General features: G+C 47.7%; 1 protein-coding gene and 1 non-coding gene across 2 annotated transcripts in view; both read left to right on the top strand.

Moving 5' to 3' along the window:
- The window catches only part of LOC147007790 (uncharacterized), a 29,694-nt gene extending 26,613 nt beyond the window's left edge, over positions 1-3,081 (top strand). Inside the window, exons 10-12 of the mRNA XM_085866378.1 lie at positions 1,126-1,130; positions 2,730-2,873; positions 3,002-3,081. Of these exons, the coding sequence (XP_085722504.1) occupies positions 1,126-1,130; positions 2,730-2,873; positions 3,002-3,081 (229 nt within the window). The remainder of the gene's footprint in view (positions 1-1,125; positions 1,131-2,729; positions 2,874-3,001) is intronic.
- Positions 378-449, top strand: TRNAQ-UUG (transfer RNA glutamine (anticodon UUG)). The gene has a single exon. It is a non-coding gene; the product is annotated as a tRNA-Gln (tRNA).
- Positions 3,082-17,323: the final 14,242 nt, after the last annotated feature.

Raw genomic sequence — 17,323 nt, 5'->3', positions numbered from 1 at the left:
CGTAGGAAGAGAGATTGTTGATCAGTGCGGGATGCCAGACCGTATCGAGAGCTCGCGATATGTGGAGGGAGATTTCTCTTTGTTTGTCCTCATTCTTGCTTCTTCTTTCTTGTTGCTCATTGTCCCTTCTTTTATCTCCATTTCACTTTCACTTTCTCTCTTTATTTGTATATCTCTCTTCAGAGAAGTGAATTCTCAGGAAACCTTTATGAACAAGGCTCACCTGGCTGTACCTGGATGGGTTTGAGAGTGGAAGCTGAAACCCGAATCCTATTCATGTCCCTCCTGATCACTCCATCTTCACTCGTTGCTTGTTCAGATTGCTTCTGATGATTCCAATGTAGGATTTGGTTTTCCACCTGATAACATACACACAAGGTCCCATGGTGTAATGGTTAGCACTCTGGACTTTGAATCCAGCGATCTGAGTTCAAATCTCGGTGGGACCTCATGTTTTATTTTGGAGGTTGGTAAAAGGAAACGGAGAGGACAAGGCAGCAATCGGTGAAACTGCGGTTTTATTCAGAGGGGGATCAATTATAAATCAGAAGAGGTGGTGTGAACATTGTGGAGGAATTTCCTTCGGACCACATGTGGAATGTTGTGTGCAGTTTTGGTCACCACAACTCAGGAAGGACATGCAGAAGCTGCCACTGAGGGGGTTCAGCCCAGGGTTGCTGGATTGATTCTGGTCCAAGGGCAACTCAGCTTGTCAGCTCTGAGGGGCAGCTGAAGGAGACAGGGCTTCACCTGGACTATAATGGAGATAAGTGTTTGTTATCTCCTCCTGGACGAAGCGTCGACGGTCCACAAAACTCATCTATATCACACTGGGTCCACATGACTCTGGATGTGAAAATGTATACACTTTTTGTTTTCACAGTTCACACAAATCAATTTTTCAGTTTTCCCCTTTTTGGATTTGAAAGTATCACATCGGTATCGGGGACGTGGATTGGAAATCAATTACCTCTCTTGTTATTTATAATATTCATATTTTTAATATCTATTTGTTTGTAACATTTTGATTACATTTTTCCTGTTGGTATCATCCAGTTTTAAAAAAAACTACTTGTTGATCAAGTTGTTCAATCGATTTTAACTTGTCTTTGTGACACCTTTCAGAAGTTGTGAGAAATCATAAGATTTGAAGCAGGTGATTCTCGTTTCCTTTGGAATTGAACTCACCTGTGGTGAGGTGCAGGTGTCTGCAATATAAAAATCATTCATTCAACCAGTTTGAGGAGATAAAAGGAGTCATTCTGCTGTTTTGTGTCACTGTGTGTTCCGCAATGAGCACAGAGAAAAGAAAGAAAACCAGAGAATTGTCGGAGGAGGTCAGACACAAGATTGTATCCAAGCATGGACAACCTCAAGGTTACAAGGTTACAACTGTAAAACAGAACCAAGCTGACGTTCAGACACAAGGTACGACAGTTTCAACTCGCTTCATCCGTCGCCAACTCAATGAAAGGGGGTTCTACGGAAGGAGACCCAGGAGGACCCCAATGCTGAGAGAGAGAGACAGAAGAAAGCCCCGACTGGAGTTCACCAAAACACACCTGAACAAACCAAATTACTTCTGGGAGAATGTCCTGTGGACAGATGAGACCCAATTAGAGCTTTTCGGTAAAGAACAACATCTCTATGTTTACAGAAAACAAAATGAATCCTTCAAAGAAAAGAACACCTTCCCTACAGTTAAACATGGAGGAGGTTCAGTGATGTTTTGGGGTTGCTGTGCTGCCTCTGGTACTGGGTACCTTGAGTGTGTGCGTGGCATCACGACATCAGGGGATTACCAAGGAGGAATTTTGGAGAACAATGTTCTTCCTAATTTAAGAAAAGCTGTGTCTCTGTAAGCTTTCTGACACTGGGTTGAGCATTGACCCCCAAACACACTTCAAAAACCACCAGGAATGGTTCAAGATAAAACACCGGACTGTTCTGAAGTGGGCAGCAATGAGTCCAGATCTCAATCCCATTGGACACCTGTGGGGAGATCTGAAAACAGCAGTTGGGAGAAGGTCCCCTTCAAATCTGGGAAAACTGGAGCAGTTTGTACAAGAGGAGTGGGACATCCTGCCAGGAGAGAGGAGGAGGAATCTCATTCATGGCTACAGGAAGTGCTTCACTGCAGGTATTCTGTCCAAAGGCCGTGAGACCAAATAGTAAGTCGAAGGTCTTAATTATTTTATCAATGGCATTTCATCGTATTTTCTGATTAAAAAGGATTTATTAAGTTCTGAATCAAAAACAAAGGTTCTGGAATATTAACAGTGAAATGTAGCATTGTTGAAACAAAAGACTTTTGTTAATTTACACTTATTTTTGAGAAAATTATAAGTTATTTGAAAAAAAGTGCAACGGTGACATTATTTTTGGCCACGAGTGTGTGTGTGTGTGTGTGTGTGTGTGTGTGTGTGTGTGTGTGTGTGTGTGTGTGTGTGTGTGTGTGTGTGTTTATGTGTGTGTGTGTGTGTGTGTGTGTTTATGTGTGTGTGTATTTTGTGGGTATTTTATGTGTGTGTGTGTGTGTGTGTGTGTGTGTTTATGTGTGTGTGTATTTTGTGGGTATTTTATGTGTGTGTGTGTGTGTGTGTGTGTGTGTGTGTGTGTGTGTGTGTGTGTGTGTGTGTGTGTGTGTGTGTGTTTATGTGTGTTTATGTGTGTGTGTTTTATGTGTGCTTTTTTTCCCCCGGTTCACATTTAATCGTTCGTTCTTGCAGATGGACAAATGGTTCTCTGGCCCTTTGATTCAGAAGTGGAAGGTCCTTCTGGCTTCAATCCTCAGGACCCCTTCAGGTCTGGATTTGTATCATCTCTTGAGGAACACAGAGATGAACAAGCATCAGGTGTAAACAAGGGGACAGGTATGGAACTGGGTTCCCAATGTTGATTTTTTTGATCACCTGCTTTTTCATGCTTCATGAGAGACTCAGCTTTCGCACGGGAGATTCCAATAACCTTAAATACCTTGCTTGGTTTCTGTGGCTTCAAGTTGAGCAAGATGTGAGGCAGGGGAGCCAGCTCAGAGGGGAGGTGCAGTTCCGTTACCACCTGAAACCGTTCACCAAGTGACCTGATTGCCTCGTCGTTGAGATGAAGAACCGCCTCGACAACTGAAGATTTTTATTCTCTTCCCGCTGGATGTCTCAGACCCAGAAGATGAAGTTTGAAGACTTGGTTTCTTGTTCGGATTTTCTCTTTCCTACAATTAATCTCTTTATTTGTGTATCTGTCTTCGGAGACGTGAAATCCCAGGAAACTCTTTTGAACAAGGCTCACCTGGCCAGGGTTGCAAATCACCCGGTGGGGCGGAGCTAGGATTGGAAATCACTCAGTGGGGTGGAGCTGGGGTTGGAAATCACCCAGTTGGGTGGTGCTGCGGTTGGAAATCACCCAGTTGGGTGGAGCTCTGGTTAGAAATCACCCAGTTGGGTGGAGTTATGGTTGGAAATCACCCAGTTGGGCCGTACGAGGGGGGCGGAAATCACCCAGTTGTGTGGTGCTCGGGTTGGAAATCACCCAGTTGTGTGGAGCTTGGGTTGGAAATCATCCAGTTGGGCGGAGCTATTTTTGGAAATCACCCAGTTGAGCGGAGCTGAGGTTGGAAATCATCCAGTTGGGCGGAGCGAGGTTTGGAAATCACCCAGTTGTGTGGAGCTAGGGTTGGAAATCATCCAGTTGGGCAGAGCTAAGGTTGGAAATCACCCAGGTTGGCAGAGCTAGTGTTGGAAATCACCCGGTTGGGCGGAGCTAGGGTTGGAAATCACCCGGTTGGGCGGAGCTCGGGTTGGAAATCACCCGGTTGGGCAGAGCTTGGGTTGGAAATCACCCAGTTGGGCGAGCTAGGGTTGGAAATCACCCAGTTGGGCAGAGCTGAGGTTGGAAATCACCCAGGTTGGCAGAGCTAGTGTTGGAAATCACCCGGTTGGGCGGAGCTAGGGTTGGAAATCACCCGGTTGGGCGGAGCTCGGGTTGGAAATCACCCGGTTGGGCAGAGCTTGGGTTGGAAATCACCCAGTTGGGCGAGCTAGGATTGGAAATCACCCAGTTGGGCGGAGCTAGGGTTGGAAATCACCCAGTTGGGTGGAGCCGTGGTTGGAAATCACCCAGTTGGGCGGAGCTCGGGTTGGAAATCACCCAGTTGGGTGGAGCCGTGGTTGGAAATCACCCAGTTTGGCGGAGCTCGGGTTGGAAATCACCCAGTTGTGAGGAGCTGAGGTTGGAAATCACCCAGTTGGGTGGACCTAGGGTTGGAAATCACCCAGTTGTGTGGAGCTTAGGTTGGAAATCACCCAGTTGGGTGGAGCTGAGGTTGGAAATCACCCAGTTGGGCAGAGCCTGGTTTGAAAATCACCCAGTTGGGTGGAGCTTTGGTTGGAAATCTCCCAGTTGGGTGGCACTGGGGTTGGAAATTACCCAGTTGGGTGGCACTGGGGTTGGAAATCACCCAGTTGGGTGGAGCTCAGGATGGAAATCACCCAGTTGGGCGGAGCTGGGGTTATAAAGCACCCAGTTTTGTGGAGCTTGTATTGGAAATCATCCAGTTGGGCAGAGCTAAGGTTGGAAATCACCCAGTTTGGCGGAGCTCGGGTTGGAAATCACCCAGTTGTGAGGAGCTGAGGTTGGAAATCACCCAGTTGGGTGGAGCCGTGGTTGGAAATCACCCAGTTGGGCGGAGCTCGGGTTGGAAATCACCCAGTTGGGTGGAGCCGTGGTTGGAAATCACCCAGTTTGGCGGAGCTCGGGTTGGAAATCACCCAGTTGTGAGGAGCTGAGGTTGGAAATCACCCAGTTGGGTGGAGCTAGGGTTGGAAATCACCCAGTTGTGTGGAGCTTAGGTTGGAAATCACCCAGTTGGGTGGAGCTTTGGTTGGAAATCTCCCAGTTGGGTGGCACTGGGGTTGGAAATTACCCAGTTGGGTGGCACTGGGGTTGGAAATCACCCAGTTGGGTGGAGCTCAGGATGGAAATCACCCAGTTGGGCGGAGCTGGGGTTATAAAGCACCCAGTTTTGTGGAGCTTGTATTGGAAATCATCCAGTTGGGCAGAGCTAAGGTTGGAAATCACCCAGTTGGGCGGAGCTAGTGTTGGAAATCACCTGGTTAGGCGGAGCTGGGGTTGGAAAGCACCAAGTTGGACGGAGCTGGGGTTGGATATCACACAGTTGGGTGGAGCTATGGTTGGAAATCACCCAGTTCTGCAGAGCTCGGGTTGGAAATCACCCAGTTGGGTGGAGCTGGGGTTGGAAATCGCCCAGTTGGGTGGAGCTTGGGTTGGAAATCGCCCAGTTGGGTGGAGCTCAGGTTGGAAATCACCCAGTTGGGCGGAGCTCAGGTTGGAAATCACCCAGTTGGCCGGAGCTCGGGTTGGAAATCACCCAGTATGGCGGAGCTCGGGTTGGAAATCACTCAGTAGGGCGGAGCTTGGGCTGGAAATCACCCAGTATGGCGGAGCTCGGGTTGGAAGTCACCCAATTGGGTGGAGCTAGGGTTGGAAATCACCCAGTTGGGCGGAGCAAGGGTTGGAAATCACACAGTTGGGTGGAGCTCGGGTTGGAAATCACCCAGTGGGCGGAGCTGGGTTTGGAAATCAACCAGTTGGGTGGAGCTCGGGTTGGAAATCACCCAATTGGGTGGAGCAAGGGTTGGAAATCACACAGTTGGGCGGAGCTAGGGTTGGAAATCACACAGTTGGGCGGAGCTGGGGTTGGAAATCACCCAGTAGGGTGGAGCTAGGGTTGGAAATCACACAGTTGGGTGAAGCTCGGGTTGGAAATCACCCAGTGGGCGGAGCTGGGTTTGGAAATCACCATGTTTTGGCGGAGTAAAGGTTGGAAATCACCCGGTGGGGTGGAGCTGGGGTTGGAAATCACCCAATTGGGTGGAGCTAGGGTTGGAAATCACCTAGTGGGCGGAGCTGGGTTTGGAAATCACCCAGTTGGGTGGAGCTCGGGTGGGAAATCACACAGTTGGGTGGAGCAAGGGTTGGAAATCACACAGTTGGGCGTAGCTAGGGTTGGAAATCACACAGTTGGGCGGAGCTGGGGTTGGAAATCACCCGATGGGGTGGAGCTAGGGTTGGAAATCACCCAATTGGGTGGAGCTAGGGTTGGAAATCACCCAGTTGGGTGGAGCTAGGGATGGAAATCACCCAGTGGGCGGAGCTAGGTTTGGAAATCACCCAGTTAGGCGGAGCTCGAGTTGGAAATCACCCAGTGGGCAGAGCTGGGTTTTGAAATCACCCAGTTGGGTGGAGCTCGGGTTGGAAATCACCCAGTTGTGAGGAGCTGAGGTTGGAAATCACCCAGTTGGGTGGACCTAGGGTTGGAAATCACCCAGTTGTGTGGAGCTTAGGTTGGAAATCACCCAGTTGGGTGGAGCTGAGGTTGGAAATCACCCAGTTGGGCAGAGCCTGGTTTGAAAATCACCCAGTTGGGTGGAGCTTTGGTTGGAAATCTCCCAGTTGGGTGGCACTGGGGTTGGAAATTACCCAGTTGGGTGGCACTGGGGTTGGAAATCACCCAGTTGGGTGGAGCTCAGGATGGAAATCACCCAGTTGGGCGGAGCTGGGGTTATAAAGCACCCAGTTTTGTGGAGCTTGTATTGGAAATCATCCAGTTGGGCAGAGCTAAGGTTGGAAATCACCCAGTTTGGCGGAGCTCGGGTTGGAAATCACCCAGTTGTGAGGAGCTGAGGTTGGAAATCACCCAGTTGGGTGGAGCCGTGGTTGGAAATCACCCAGTTGGGCGGAGCTCGGGTTGGAAATCACCCAGTTGGGTGGAGCCGTGGTTGGAAATCACCCAGTTTGGCGGAGCTCGGGTTGGAAATCACCCAGTTGTGAGGAGCTGAGGTTGGAAATCACCCAGTTGGGTGGAGCTAGGGTTGGAAATCACCCAGTTGTGTGGAGCTTAGGTTGGAAATCACCCAGTTGGGTGGAGCTTTGGTTGGAAATCTCCCAGTTGGGTGGCACTGGGGTTGGAAATTACCCAGTTGGGTGGCACTGGGGTTGGAAATCACCCAGTTGGGTGGAGCTCAGGATGGAAATCACCCAGTTGGGCGGAGCTGGGGTTATAAAGCACCCAGTTTTGTGGAGCTTGTATTGGAAATCATCCAGTTGGGCAGAGCTAAGGTTGGAAATCACCCAGTTGGGCGGAGCTAGTGTTGGAAATCACCTGGTTAGGCGGAGCTGGGGTTGGAAAGCACCAAGTTGGACGGAGCTGGGGTTGGATATCACACAGTTGGGTGGAGCTATGGTTGGAAATCACCCAGTTCTGCAGAGCTCGGGTTGGAAATCACCCAGTTGGGTGGAGCTGGGGTTGGAAATCGCCCAGTTGGGTGGAGCTTGGGTTGGAAATCGCCCAGTTGGGTGGAGCTCAGGTTGGAAATCACCCAGTTGGGCGGAGCTCAGGTTGGAAATCACCCAGTTGGCCGGAGCTCGGGTTGGAAATCACCCAGTATGGCGGAGCTCGGGTTGGAAATCACTCAGTAGGGCGGAGCTTGGGCTGGAAATCACCCAGTATGGCGGAGCTCGGGTTGGAAGTCACCCAATTGGGTGGAGCTAGGGTTGGAAATCACCCAGTTGGGCGGAGCAAGGGTTGGAAATCACACAGTTGGGTGGAGCTCGGGTTGGAAATCACCCAGTGGGCGGAGCTGGGTTTGGAAATCAACCAGTTGGGTGGAGCTCGGGTTGGAAATCACCCAATTGGGTGGAGCAAGGGTTGGAAATCACACAGTTGGGCGGAGCTAGGGTTGGAAATCACACAGTTGGGCGGAGCTGGGGTTGGAAATCACCCAGTAGGGTGGAGCTAGGGTTGGAAATCACACAGTTGGGTGAAGCTCGGGTTGGAAATCACCCAGTGGGCGGAGCTGGGTTTGGAAATCACCATGTTTTGGCGGAGTAAAGGTTGGAAATCACCCGGTGGGGTGGAGCTGGGGTTGGAAATCACCCAATTGGGTGGAGCTAGGGTTGGAAATCACCTAGTGGGTGGAGCTGGGTTTGGAAATCACCCAGTTGGGTGGAGCTCGGGTGGGAAATCACACAGTTGGGTGGAGCAAGGGTTGGAAATCACACAGTTGGGCGTAGCTAGGGTTGGAAATCACACAGTTGGGCGGAGCTGGGGTTGGAAATCACCCGATGGGGTGGAGCTAGGGTTGGAAATCACCCAATTGGGTGGAGCTAGGGTTGGAAATCACCCAGTTGGGTGGAGCTAGGGATGGAAATCACCCAGTGGGCGGAGCTAGGTTTGGAAATCACCCAGTTAGGCGGAGCTCGAGTTGGAAATCACCCAGTGGGCAGAGCTGGGTTTTGAAATCACCCAGTTGGGTGGAGCTCGGGTTGGAAATCACACAGTTGGGCGGAGCAAGGGTTGGAAATCACCCAGATTGGTGGAGCTGGGGTTGGAAATCACCCAGTTGGGCGGAGCTAGGTTTGGAAAATATAGTGGGGACATATCACAGACAGAGCAGTGGGGTGTGGTGGCAAGACCAGGGAAGAGATGGCAGAAGACAGAAAGTCCACCAACCTGCCTGCGGTGAGAGAGTGAGAGACCCAAAGACTCAGCCTCACCGTGGGAGATACCAATGATACTAAATGCCTTGGTTTCCACAGCGTGAAGTTGAGAAAGGTGAGAGGCAGGAGTACCAGCCCAGAGGGGAGTGCAGTACTCCATCAGGCTGCCGACAAAAGCTTTGTGTGTAGTCAGGAGCTAAGGTCGGACAAGGCGGCCATCGGTAAAACTGCGGTTTTATTCGGAGGGGGATCAATTATAAATCAGAAGAGGTGGTGTGAACATTGTGGAGGAATTTAGTGAGGACCACATCTGGAATGTTGTGTGCAGTTTTGGTCACCACAACTCAGGAAGGACATGCAGAAGCTGCCACAGAGAGGGTTCAACGCAGGGTTACTGGATTGATTCTGGGCCGAGCGATATTCAGCTATGAGGGGCAACTGAAGGAGACAGGGCTTTACCTGGACTATAATGGAGCTAAGTTTTTATTATCTCCTCCGAGACGTATCCTTTGACAAAGTTCACAAGAAGTTGGTGAACCCACTACAGAATATATTTTTCAAAATATGTCATCAATAGTAACTGATGGTGCCAGTGTTAATAGTGGAGAAAGAAAAGGTCTGTGTGCATGATTTGATTCCATTGACTGAAATCCCAAAACTGAAAATCTGGTGGTGCTGTTCATCGCACTCAGTCAGCTTGGAAGTCAGTCATGGATGTAGTATCCGAAGTTAAAGCCACTTTCTGCAGAAACTAAGTGGATTGTCAAGCTTTTTTCACACTTCTGGTCTGAGGCTCGACAACTGAAAGAATTAGCCAGTACAAATGATCCAGCATGTCGGTCCCTTCCAAAAGTATTTGAAGTTCGTTGGAATGAGTCCACATTTTCCCTGGTGAATTCTGTTCTGGAATCATGGCATCCATTAGTACTTTATATGCATCAGTCTCACGACAAACAAGCCGAAGGATTTGAAACTCTCCTGACAAACAAAACAAACCTAGAATTGCTTGCATTTATAGCTGATGTGTGCTGGCAGTGTTTTCAAGATTTCAGAAGAAAATACAATCTGAGAATGTCACACTGCTCAACATTCAACGAGAGGAGACACTTGTGAAGACAAGTATTAGCAGCACCTCCAGAAGACACCTCTTTTAGGGGGTTGGGTGTCTCGTCTTCAAGCACAGTCACACAGCTAGTCGAAAGTGATGAGAGATCCTTCTTTTTGCTGAAAGGAATTAAGCTAACTCGTGATGAACCAAGGCGGAGAAGAGGTCATCATCTTTTTGTTGCAGACAGACGCAATTTATCGGCAATCAAGGCTGAGGTCACAGAAGCACTAAAATCATTTTTAACTCAATGGCTTAGCACTGACAATGAGTGTTTGGAAACTTTGGCTCCTTGTCTCAAATTTCAAAAGGATGCAAATCTAGAGGCAGTCCACAAACTTATGTGTCCAGAGTTAGATCTTATGGCTTTGGGCATGGAGTTCAACGATTTCACGGAGTCGGGGCAATTCTCTAACCTAACCCTGTCAAAAATAATCAGCCAGCTTTTAGCTGAGGGTGGGCACTACGATAGTTTGGCCAGAATTTTAGCAGCAAAGCCACATTCAGCAGATGTGGAGAGACTTATCAGCTCCAGCAATGCACTGAAAAGCATAGACTGCTCAAGAATGTCATTAGAGACACAGAATTATTATTTACTAGTGCGTGCCCGTACGTGCGTGGCCGTACGTGCAAAAAAAAATAAAACTTTTCAAACCTTGAAAAGGCACAAACTCAGGTCTCCAGCGTCAATTGTGATGTCATATCAAATGAAGAAGAATAATTGTGACGTCGATTGTGATGTCATAGCACCGTCTCCTGTCATTGGTTTGTTAAATAAATGGCCATAACTTGAGAACCACTTGTCCGATTAATATCAAACCTTGAAAAGGCACATCCACAGGGCCCCAGCAATATACCTTGCAAGTTTCAATTACATCGGACCAGTGGTTGTCGAGAAACAGCGGTCACAGACACAGACACAGACACACAGAGATTGCTGGAATTATAGATGCCCGTAGGTGCGCGCCCGCACGTGCAAAAAAAAAAAACACACCGCGTGCCAGAAACAACAACCACACAGGCCGTTCGTTCGCTCTCACGTGCCCGTACGTGTGTGGCCGTACGTGCAAAAAAAAAAAACTTTCAAACCGCAAGCCAGAAACGACAACCACACAGGCCGTTCCTTCGCTCTCGTGTTCTCGCGCCAACCACACTTCCACACATACAGTTAATTAAAATCAAGTTTACCTCCCTGTCTTTGCTTGCAATGACATTCGATGCCATGTAACCGGCACGGCCCGTAACGTAATCGTCGGCCGGCCGCGCACCGGCCTACGCAGCAACGTGTCATGTCATTGGTTTGGTAAATAAATGGCCGCAGCAACGTGTCTTGTCATTGGTTGGTAAATAAATGGCCGCAGCAACGTGTCTTGTCATTGGTTTGGTAAATAAATGGCCATAACTTGGGAAGCACTTGTCCGATTAATGTCAAACCTTGAAAAGGCACATCCTCAGGTCCCCAGCAATATACGTGGCAAGTTTCAATTAGATCAGACCAGTGGTTGTCGAGAAGCAGCGGACACACACACATTGCTGGAATTATTAAAATCCAAATTAAAATCAAGTTTACCTCCCTGTCTTTGCTTGCCATGACATTCGCTGCCATATAACCGGCACGGCTCGTGACGTCATCATCGGCCGGCCGTGCACCGGCTTCGCAGCAACGTGCCATGTCATTAGTTGGTAAATAAATGGCCATAACTTGGGAAGCACTTGTCCAATTAATATCAAACCTTGAAAAGGCATATCCTCAGGTCCCCGGCATTATAGCTGGCAAGTTTCAATGAGATCAGACCAGTGGTTGTCGAGAAACAGCGGTCACAGACACAGACACACACACACATACAGACATTGCTGGACACACACACACACACACACACACACACACACACACACACACACACACACACACACACACACACACACAGATTGCTGGAATTAGAGATAGATACGTCCATTACAATATGCCTGCAATTGACTTGTGGGATCCACGGCCTGCTGTTCTCACCTGGCTTTCCACAAAGGCAGAAAAAAGCGCTTAAAAAGCACAGAACAAGAGAAGTAACCAAAGCAAAGGAACAAAATTACTTTACAGCTGTATTCTCTGAAGCGCAGAAAATAAATGCTGATGACAGTCTCGATGCAGAATCAGATACAGCTGAACCGCCATTGAAAAAAAAAAGATGTTTTTAGATTATATGCTCGATACAAATTTGCAAATCATGCATTTATGAAAGTTTCACTAGTTTAGCCATCTTTTACCATGTCCCATGACACAAAATGGAAATCAAAGTACAATTCATCATGTGTAAGACTAATATATATATATATATATATATATATATATATATATATATATATATATATATATATTTACATATAAACACAGTGTTTTAAGTTTTAATCATCTTAGTATTTGACAAAAATTTTAAAAGAAAGTACCAATCTTTTTCTTTTTGTTGTATCTGTGTCGATAGGCTCAGCAAAAGTCCGAGCCTGATCTTCTATTTCATCAAACTGACGCTGTCTCATTTCAGAGATGAAGGAGATCAAACTCTCATACAGGTTCACAACTGACAGAAGGTCAGTCTCAACTTTTGAAGTGATAAGCTGGTTGCATTAAACCTTGTCAAAATCTTATACCATATGACAGTAAGAAGTGCTGTTTCAAATGATTCCATTTGTTTTCTGAGACCTTCACCTTCAAGCTTTGTAGCCCCAGTTTGTCTGCTGTAAGAACATATGTTCTCCAGTGCTGACTTTATCTCATGGTAATGTAAAAACACTACTTTAACAGCATCAGCCCTTGCACTCCAGCGAGTATCTGATTGGGATTTCAGTACAATCCATGCAGCTGGTAGTGCGGCTCTCAAGTGATCCCATCTTTATGTGAAGGCTGAGAAGTTATATAAGGCTTGTAAAAAAACTGAAATATGAAACAGACACAAGGCAACTGCTGGCAGCTGATGTTCCTACAAGGTTCAAGGAGTGACCTGCACAAGGGACATAATATGCCAGGGGATTCATCGCCTTTATTCTGGCTTGGAGACCAGTGTAAATGCCAGACATATTGGCAGCATTGTCATAACTCTGGCCTCTCATGTCACGCAAATCAAGACCAACATCTTCGATCAATTGTACAACAGTTGAGGCTATGCTCTCTGCACCATGGTCATGTATGTCTATGAACTTCAGAAATCGCTCAACAGGTTTACCGTCAGGTTTTACATAACGAACTATGAATGTAAGTTGGTCAGTATGACTAACATCCGGTGTGGAATCAACACTAACTGAGTAATATTTGGCTTGTTTCATTTCACTTATGATAACTGAGTGAATTTCTTCAGCCATCAGATTGATCATGTCATCAGAAATCGTTTTTGAGAGATATGAAGTCTTTCCACGTCCTACAGCACCGTACTTACCCAGATGCTGTGCAAAAAGAGGGTCAAATTTTGCTAAGAGTTCTGGTACTCCAAATTAATCACCATTGTTGCTGGAGCCAATTCTTTCATCACTACCTCTGAGAGGAAGACCTCTTGATGTCAAAAATTTTAGTGTTTCAACTATGCGCAACAGAACTTCTCTCCAATATTTTCTCTCTACTTCTACTTGCAAAGCCAAAGTGGAATCAATTCGACTTGGTGCAACTGCCCTCACACCCCAAGCAGTAACTGAGTTTTTATGTTACTTTACTACTTTCTTTACTACTTTACTACTTTACTTTACTACTTTACTACTTTCTTTACTACTTTACTACTTTCTTTACTACTACTTTACTTCTTTACTACTACTCTTTACTACTTTACTACTATGCTCTTTACTACTTTCATGTTCAGCAACTCTACGCCGGCAGTTTTTCCAGTCACTAAACCCACTTGTAAACAATGAGACTTGCTTGCCGAACAGCTTGCATGGAACACAAAATACATCGCCAGTTTTTGGAGAATACACAAGCCATTCCCTTTTATTAACTTTTTCATCATTTGCCATTTTACGTGTAAACAAGGATATTACAGGCACATATCGAACTCTTTCCTTTTCACCCTCACCCACACTTCTTGCGGATTTTGAGAAGTCACCTTGTTCACAGTTTTGATCAAGAGGATGATTTACTGAATATTCAATCAATTTATCATCAATTATTGTCTGCCAGTCAGCTGGATCACTCGACACACACAAATCAGCACTAACATCTTGTTCCACAAAATGTTTCTTTATCGGTCAACTGAGATGAATCGGATGAAGCTTCAATCACAGGTGGTACTTCTACTTCCATTGCTGATTCACTCGATATCTGTGACTGTGACTCAGCTGACCTTGCTTCGTCGTGGTCATCACCTGGGAGTTTACCGTCACCGGGACTAGGCTCTGAATCTTCTTTTGGTTTTTGGTTTTGGTTTTAATAAGGTTGTCAGCTTTGGAAGTGATTGGAGTTGTGCAGCTTTGGTTTCTTTAAACTTTCTCTTTTGTGAGCCACTCATATATTTCTTCTGGGACGACATAATTAATCTATCTCATGAGAATCCCCAACATCCATCAAGATCCATATGCATCCATCAAGAATTGTGTTAAATCGCATCTCCGACCTAAAACTTTTAAAAACCACAGTTTGCCATGGATGCTCGCTTTCCATCAACCATTCTTTTTTTCCAACTTCAGTGCCAACTCACCCCCCTCACCCCTCACTCTCACTCTCAAAGCAACCATCCCACTCTTCTCCCTCCAAGCCTCCCTCTCACCTCTTTCAAAAATTCCCCCCTCACCTTTCTCCCACCTTTCATCCCCCTCACTCTTCCTTCTCTAAGTTGCCCCCCCTCTCATCCACCAACCTGCGACCCTCCACTGCCCTCTCACCTCCATCTCTTCACTCCACCTCCTCAAATCCTCAACTGCCATCTTCCTTGTCTCTTGTCCCCCCTCTCTCCCAGCACCACAGAGCCCTTTCTCCTCCTCATTCGGCCCCCTCCCCTCGCTATTCTGCAATACCCCACACTCCTTCAGCAACCCTCCTTACCTCCCCCCCTCGTCCCTCGTCCTACCCTCCCCCGCCCCTCCACCTCCTGCACCCAAAGCCTCCTCCCCTACCTCTTCATTAAAAGTGTGGACCTCAAATATCCGGGGCCTTCGCTCAAACCTTTCAGATCTTTCCATACAGGTTGCCACTGACAAACCAGACATCATCTGCCTAACAGAAACTTTCCTCTCCCAAGACGTGTCTGACTCCCAAGTATCTCTCCCTGGTTACTCCCTCTTACGGTATGACAGACCTGAGCCTCGTCCTGGTGGAGGTGTTGCTCTCTTCATCAAAGACTCTATTCCTCACTCTCCCTGCACTGCTCTCACTCCCCCACACCCCCAGGAATACCTCTGGCTTCGGCTTCCCCTCCACTCCCACCTCATGTTTATATGTGTACTGTACCGTCCACCGAACAGTGATGACTCCATCTACACCTCACTCTCCGAAAACATGGACCATCTTCTATCTTCTCATCCAAACTCTCTCTTCCTCTTATGTGGTGACTTCAATTGTCATCACGCCAGTTGGCTAGGTGTGGGTACCTCTCTCACCTGCCATGGGACATCAGCAAAAGCTTTCTGTGACTCATTGGGACTGACTCAATCGGTCAACTTCCCGACCCGGATCTCAACCAATGGTACTCCATCTCTTCTGGATCTGATTTTGACAAATTTCCCTGACAATATCTGCTGCTCTTCCTTCGCTCCAATTGGTTCTTCTGACCACGTCCTTGTTAAAGTGGACATCTCTCTGGCTGTCATCAGAGAACCACCTCACCGCCGTCGAGTCTGGCATTTCACTCAAGCCGACTGGCAGGGTCTCCGAGCAGCCATCAAACTTACAGACTGGTCTCCTATCACTACTTTCTCAAACATCAACTCATCCTGGGAATTCTTTCAAAGAAACTTGCTCTCCCTCATGCACAGATTTATCCCCTCTCGTGTTCAGTTGTCTTACCCTTCCTCCCGCCCTTGGTTTACTGAAGCTTGTGGCGAGGCAGTTGTCCTGAAACAACTTGCCTTTGCCTCGTGGAAAGCAAACCCAACTGAGGGCAATCTCAGTTCTTTCCACAAAGCTCGGAACAAGTGTGTATCTACCCTCAGGAGAGCCAGAAAACAACATCTTTCTCATCTCAAGTCTGAACTCTCAAACCTCTCTCCCTCCTCAAAATCCTGGTGGCGTTTAATCAAATCTGTTTCTGGTGTATGTTCCCCCTCCATCCCCTCCCTTACCTCAAATGGCCGCACTGCTGATTCCACACGTGATAAAGCTGAATGTCTAAACTCGGTGTTTGCATCTAAATCTTGTGTCCCAAACCCATCACTATCTCTACCTACTTTACCCAGTCGCACCCAACTGTCCCTGGACTCTGTATCCTTTTCTCCTGACAAGGTGGAGAGCTTGCTTTCAAACCTCGAGTCAGATTCTGCAACCGGTCCAGACGGCATCAGCCCACGTGTCCTCAAAGCCTGCTCTTCTGCTCTTGCTCACCCGCTCTCTGTTCTATTCACCCTCTCATTTGCCCAAGGTCATCTGCCATCTGCTTGGAAATCTGCTAACATCACTGCCCTGCATAAAAAAGGTGCAAAAACAGATCCCTATAACTACAGACCAATCAGCCTTCTCCCAATCATCAGCAAGGTTATGGAATCCATCATTGCTTCAGACATGAAATCCTTCCTCTTCTCCAATGGCTTGATTTCCAATCATCAATTTGGTTTCAGACCAGGTCACTCTACCCTGGATATGCTGCTACTGCTCTCCCATCAATGGATGGAGGTCCTCAATGCCAGACAGGAAATCCGAGCCGTATCCCTGGACATATCACGTGCTTTTGACACAGTCTGGCACCCTGCCCTACTCACCAAACTCTCTTCCCATGGTATTCAAGGCCATCTCCACTCATGGCTCGCAGACTTCCTCTCCTGTCGCAGTCAACGTGTGGCCCTAAATGGAGTTCTTTCATCCCCTCTTCCTGTGCAGGCTGGAGTTCCTCAAGGTAGCGTTCTGGGCCCTGTTCTTTTTCTGGTTTTCATCAATGATCTCTCGGACTCTCTGGAAAATCCTCTATTTCTCTTTGCCGACGACTCCACCCTCTGCCGTACCATCTGTCATCCCTCAGACCGGCAAGCAGCAGCTTCTTCGCTCACTGCAGATCTGGATAAAATCACAAACTGGTCCAACACGTGGAACATGTCTTTCAATCCACACAAATCTCACACTCTCACTATGTGTCTTCGAAAGGACCGTTTACAAAACCCCCCATCCACTTTCTCAACAATCCTCTGGAAGAAGTCTTTTCTTTCAAGCTTCTGGGTCTCACTATCTGCCATGACCTTTCCTGGGAAAGTCACATTTCCAACCTTGCCTCAAAAGCCAGTCGCCAACTGGGAATCCTCCGTCGTGCAAAGTCCTTCCTCGGCCCTCTTGAGCTCCTGACTACTTACAAAGCTTTTGTCCGTAGCCTGATGGAGTACTGCTCTCCCCTCTGGGCTGGTGCTCCTGCCTCCCACCTTTCTCGACTTCACGCTGTCGAAACCAGGGCTTTTAAGATCATTGGCATCTCCCGCAATGAAGCTGAGTCTTTGGGCCTCTCACTCAATCACCGCAGGTTGGTCGGTGGTCTTTCTGTCTTCTACCGACTCCTCTCCAGCCTTGCCCCCTCTGCTCTCTCTGTGATT

This window comes from Eptatretus burgeri, chromosome 25 (assembly GCF_056783735.1).
Source record: "Eptatretus burgeri isolate ZD-2024b chromosome 25, Ebu_testis_v1, whole genome shotgun sequence".
Classification (NCBI taxonomy): domain Eukaryota; kingdom Metazoa; phylum Chordata; class Myxini; order Myxiniformes; family Myxinidae; genus Eptatretus; species Eptatretus burgeri.
Note: the sequence above shows the minus strand (reverse complement) of the source record. Positions and strands in the feature narration are given on the sequence as shown.